Consider the following 6,000-nt stretch of genomic DNA (forward strand, 5'->3'; position numbering starts at 1 on the left):
TTCTGCCCATCTTAGTTTTCAGAAATTTCTCTGTCAGACCCATTCTCCTTTAGCAGGACCTGCATTACAGCCCCCCACCACCAGTACAGATCATTTTGGGACAGACACCTCTGCCTTTCTATTGGTAAACTAAACTATGGATGCTCTTGGTTTCTGTTCGACCTTTACCCTCTGCTCACATACCACCTCTTATTTTGTACTTTTCTTAGCCATAGCCTTCATGTAAAATGCCCCCCCCCCCATATTTAATGCAGTTGGTTACCTTCTGTTTTGCTCGGTCCACTGCCATTTAGTCTTCCTTCCTCTGACAACAAAAACTGCTGTAATCTATTTTGTACTTACCTATATATTCTACCTTTGTTTTTGTCTGCCCAGCTTTTCTCATTCATTTTTGAAAGCCATAATGAGCTTTTGTTATTTCTGCTCATAAAATATGTTTCAATCCAAAGTTTCTCCTCTTTAATAGCAGATTAAAAATTCTGCAGTATTCTCACACTCCACTTTTTAGCAAATATTGACTTACAGTGGGCAGACATAACTAGACAAAGTAAACTGTCTCTTTGAATGTGACCAATGCAGTCGCAGCCACCTGCTACCAAGTAAAAAGCCAGTGTGTTTCACTACAATGCTCCCCCTAAGAAATGTAATCTAAGTGACTATGTTCCCCTAAATCTTACACTAACTTTAACACTAAAAACCTAAACCTAAAACTATCAATGCGAAGGAAAGTTCATAAGAATGAAGAAGACTGCATGGTGGAATGTGCATTAACCATACCTTTTGCAGTATACTTACAGAGAGTACTTGCCCACTGTAAGCAAATATCACCCAGTTTTTGACAGTGTCGGTGGTCACCACCAAATCTAGAGCTCTATTTTACTTACAGCTTGACTACATGCTTACATTTTCTTGTAAATCACTGGTGATTAGAGCTGCCTTGCTGAGATGCTTACCCATTTCTGAATCTCAATTTTTCATGTACAAAAATTCAGGCAGCCATACTTAATAGCTCTCCTTCCAGACTGGGCTCCAAGAGAAGCCGACACATGCAGGTGGAAGAATGTGTTTATGCTTGGAAGTGGCTAAAGCACAAATGTTCCAGATAGGCACAGGACCACTATTGGCAATAACTCCTTTTCTGTTAAATTCCTAGATGGCATTTATAGTGTCTTTTCCACTTCCTTCCAGTGGGGTGTAGACCCAAGTGATTCATATTTAAGACCACATTTTTATACATACACACACACACTAAAAAAAAAAAAAAACAAACAAAAAAAAAAAAATTTGAGTATAAGTGGTCAGAAATCTAATGTCAAAAACGAGCTTAGGGGAGATGCATAAAATACAAACACAACTGCTAATGAGACAGTCACCGCACCCCAACCACCACCAAAACAGGGCACAATACCTACTACACTGCCTAACTTTAGTCTTAACTTAACCCACCTTCCAACCCAGGACTTGAATTCCAAATCTACAGTTACTCATCTACATGTATAAACACTGCATATACATGTGACCAAATGGTCCCTTCAATACAATATTCGACCAAGCCAAATTTGTTAGCAAGACATGATGAAATGGCCATGATACACTAAATTCACTAAGAAAAGGGCTTCATCTTGTGTCATTAATCTCGGTTTACCGAGCACCTCTGCATGTTACTGCATTAAAATAAGCATGTGAGCATGATGTTTCCAGAAAAGGGCCTCATCTAGTGTCATTAATCTCAGTTTACTGAACACCTCTGCATGTTAATTATAGTAAGCATGAAGTTTCCACTTCTATCAGAAGCATTTTTTCCTTAAAAAAAAGTCAAGAGCTGTAAAGCCCAAATCAAACAAAGCCAAAGAATAAAACCTATAAGCGGTTTATGTATGGTTTCTTCATGACACCCCTTTCAACAGTTGTGGTCTATTCACATAGAGGACTACTTTTAAGAACACTTTTCGAAATCAGGTCATCTTTCTCCCACAATGGTATAACTAAATATTCTACCCTTTCAACAGTTGTGGTCTATTCACATAACTTTTCGAAATCAGGTCATCTTTCTCCCACAATGGTATAACTAAATATTCTATCAATTAAGTGGTCTCAGTTCTCAAAGTTAAACTGGCAATCACTGTAATGCTCACCTGCCTCAATTCAGGTTTAAGACAGTTGTTACAATACTAATCATTTCCAGGTTGTCAAGATCTCAGAAATAAATCTTCTTTTTCTTTCGGCTTTTCCAGGTTAATTCTTAAAAAGCATTTTTTCAAGCAGTAAGGCATGAAAGCCATAACATAAAACCCTGTTCAAGCTAATCAAACAAATGTTTCAGTTCAGCAATGAAATAGTATACTGTTAAACTAACTGGAACTAAGAGTATTTTTAAAGAATATGTAAAGTACTCTAGAAGGGATATTACTGAATGAACATAGCCCTTAGCTCTGTTGTGAAATGTCAGACATCTATAACAGCACTGCCTATCATGCCACAGTTATTCTCCAACACCTGCAAATATTCCTAACAACGCACTGCAGATTCTGAAACATCTCCAGATATCCTCAATGCTCACCAAAGCAAATAAGTAACACTGCTCAAAAAGTTTAAAAGCTGCAACACACATATTGTCAAGGATTCAAGGCACATCTACTTTCTATTTGGCAACTCTTGTATAAAAAGGATGCATGCTTGCAGTCAGTGAACAATTGTTTTTAACTGCATAGTGTGAGGACTGCATCAGTTAATACTTTCAACCATGAGTTTAAGCAGGGTTTTACTGTACATCTTCTGTTTTGCTACTTCTTGTTTTGTTTCATTACTAATCTAAACTAAGAAACCAAATCTGAGAATTTCACACACTGCTGAGTCCCAGGCCTCGGCTCCACAACTGGTTGTTAGCAGCAAACAACTCTACAATCAAACATCAGTTTCTGCACCTTGACTCAACATCACAAATCCAAATGTGTACAGACAGTACAATTTACTTAAGAATAACTGAAGAAATCTTTTTTTTACCATGGGCGTTTTCACTTAAGAGCTTTAATGAAATATTTCCTCACCCAGAAGCAGCCTACCACAACCGCGCTTCTGCAGGTTTATCAACCACTGCAACGTCTTGGCTGTTATTTCTCAGAATCAATGTATATACAGCTTACATCTTGTATCATGTAAACAAAGCGGGTCACTTTCTTACCTGCATCCCAGGCAGGCCCGACTGCACCGGGGAGTGAGCCATTACGATTAGTGAGTGATTCAGACAGCGAGAAGATATACAAAATACTTCTTCCTGTCGTCAGCAACAACAAATCAACTATAGATCCTTTCCCGTGAGCTTTTAGAAACAGATCAAAAATCAGCTTATTCAAAAAGCATGATTTTCGAAACAAACATTAATCACCATTAGATTCACTTGGGGGATCCCTTGCAGCACCCAGGTTGACGCAAGCAGATTGCCGTTTTTTATAAATCCAAGCCCCTGAAAGAGTTGAAGATTTACATTAACAGAAAAAAGAAAGGCCTGCAAAACTGAAACTCGGCTTCCTCTATACCAGGAATTAACCAGTTACTTGATGCAGCTGCCGTCAATCTTTTAACAATCCCCTCATATTTACTGTTGCTGGATTCGTAGATGTCAGAACTATGCCTTTTCACACCACCTAAACTCCGTGTTTTGGCAGTTGAAAGACAACTACACTATATGAGTGATGAGCTCGGGCAAGTAGATTGTTAGAATTATTTTCAGAGGGGTTTGACACCGTATCTTACTCTGCTCCACTACCCTCCGCCATCTTCTCAGAGCTGTCACTCAGTGACATCAGGGTGAAACCACCCCACTGGCTGTGCTCCTCCCACAGACTACAGAGAAAGAGCTATCCCCTGCGCTCAAGCTCACCTACATAAGGACATCCGATTAGTAGGAGTTACATTTTTCTCTTTAGATATGTGGTTATTTCCATCACACACAACTTAACAAGTTTTTACAAACAAGTGAGAAAAGTATAGCGATGGTAGTCTGCGGTCTTCTTTATTTTTGTATATTACCCAGCACCTCCCAGCCCAGGGAAGTGCACCTAGAAAACGGGAATGACGGTTGTTGACTCAGAGACAAAGTGGTGTGTTCTCAAATAAGCACGTTTCCAAGTTTCTCTCAGAAACAGTTGTACAGCCCACTTTTCTCGACAATCTCTTGTAATCAGAAGCAACCCCCCCCCCCAAAAAAAAAACGACGACAAGCTCCCATTATCAGAGTCACTTTGTAAATAATGGTAATTGCCCCTTAGAAAATTGTCAGAATATGACAGTTTAAAAAAAAAGAGAAATTTGTAGATGTACTTACTTAGATTGCAGGTCTTTCACCCTTACTGCCACGACCTTTATAAAATGAGTACAGTAACGTTTTTGATGCAATATTTTTTGAGCACGACACCAGTTTGATTGGAAAATGAGCACTTCCCTGAAAAATAGTGTAGGACACAGAACTGATCCAGAGGTCTAGAGCAGAGATCTGAGCTATGTGATTACATCATATAGTAATAAAACCTGTGAAACAGCTTTTTTTAGCAATAACTGAAAGTGACGTGTGCATTTATAAAGTAAGCACTGTAGTGTGACATTGTTCATAGGTTGATACTAGGCTATCTGCCCTAGGGCATTTATAAGCCTAGCCAGAGTGTGTTTGGCTTACGCCACCCTTTTAGATTAGTTGACTGTGCCTCTGTATAGTAGGTCACAGAAGATAGCCCTTTTGAGGTTAGTTTACTGTGCCTCCGTCTAGCAGGGACACAGAAGAGATCCCAGGGGTAAACCTACGATCTCCCATCCACTCGTCAAGATTTCTCTTGAAGAGGGTCATTGAGGGACTCTGCCTAACATGGATTGGGATTTTGTTCCAGAGTGAGGGGAGCCTCTGGGATATGAATCTGCCCCTCCAGCATGTCCTATTTATTTCTGTGCTGAGGTTTAAGTCCCTGGAGCATGTAGCTCTAAGGGATTTGGATTTCCTGAGGTGGAGCATGTCCATTAATTCTGGGTTGAACTTGGCTTTATACGTCAGGCACAGATCGCCTCTGAGTAGGCGGTAAGCAACTGAGTAGAGCTGGAGTTTCTTTAGCCTAACTGCGTAGGGCATCTGTTTGAGTCCCTTGATCCTCTTGGTGAGGTACTTTTGGGGTCTTTCCAGTTGCTGCAGGTGTCGGGTAAGGTACATCCCAAATGGGGCATTGTATTCAATTATGGGCCTGATGAGTGATGAGTAGAGGGGCACAATGACCTCTCTTGATCTAGATGTGAACCCTTTCGTGATAAGGTGGGCTATATAGAAGGTCTTTCTAACCACTTTGGCAACGTGATTGTCAAAGGAGAGATTGTTATCTACTTGGGTCCCCAAATCCCTAATTACTTCTTCCATACTTAATGGATTACCACCTATGTGGTAATTTGTGGGCACTTTGTTTTTCCCAAAAGGGATGACTATGCACTTTTTGGCATTTAGCTTTAGGCCATGGCTCTGGCACCAGTTATCCGTCTCTGTGAGACCGTTTTGGAGGATGCTTGTGTCAGTCGGTGAGTCGATTATGGCACCCAGTTTGCAGTCATCTGCGAACTTGGTCAGCCATAGTCCTCCCATGTTAGCCTGTACCTCAGAGAAATATATACTGAACAAGAGAGGTCCCAGGACTGAGCCTTGTGGGACGCCACTTGTAACTGGTTTAGAGTCTGACATGGCACCTGAAATTCTGACCATGTGGGTTCTATCCCTGAGCCAGTTTGCAACCCATCTTGTGACATAGGGGTTGATATTTAAGCTGGTGAGCTTATTTATGATGCCCGAGTGGGGTATTGTGTCGAAGGCTTTTGCGAGGTCCAGGTAGGCTGTGTGGACTACCTTCCCTTCATCTATGGCCTTGGTGACTGTTTCAAAGAAGTCAACCAGGTTCAAGAGGCAAGATCTGCCCTTAACAAAGCCGAATTGGGTAGGATCCAGTGTTTGGAGGCTCCCAATGTCTTTGTTTA

The 6,000-nt window shown here is 40.8% G+C and overlaps 1 protein-coding gene across 1 annotated transcript in view; it reads right to left on the reverse strand.

Annotated features, from left to right (window-relative positions):
• The window catches only part of LOC122802388 (serine/threonine-protein kinase 24), a 1,288,879-nt gene extending 1,285,023 nt beyond the window's left edge, over positions 1-3,856 (reverse strand). The window contains exon 1 of the mRNA XM_044072014.1: positions 3,182-3,856. Within this exon, the coding sequence (XP_043927949.1) occupies positions 3,182-3,223 (42 nt within the window). The 5' untranslated portion in view covers positions 3,224-3,856. The remainder of the gene's footprint in view (positions 1-3,181) is intronic.
• Between the last annotated feature and the right edge of the window lie 2,144 nt (positions 3,857-6,000).

Source organism: Protopterus annectens, chromosome 5.part0 (assembly GCF_019279795.1).
Source record: "Protopterus annectens isolate FY-2018-M chromosome 5.part0, PAN1.0, whole genome shotgun sequence".
NCBI classification, from domain to species: Eukaryota; Metazoa; Chordata; order Ceratodontiformes; family Protopteridae; genus Protopterus; species Protopterus annectens.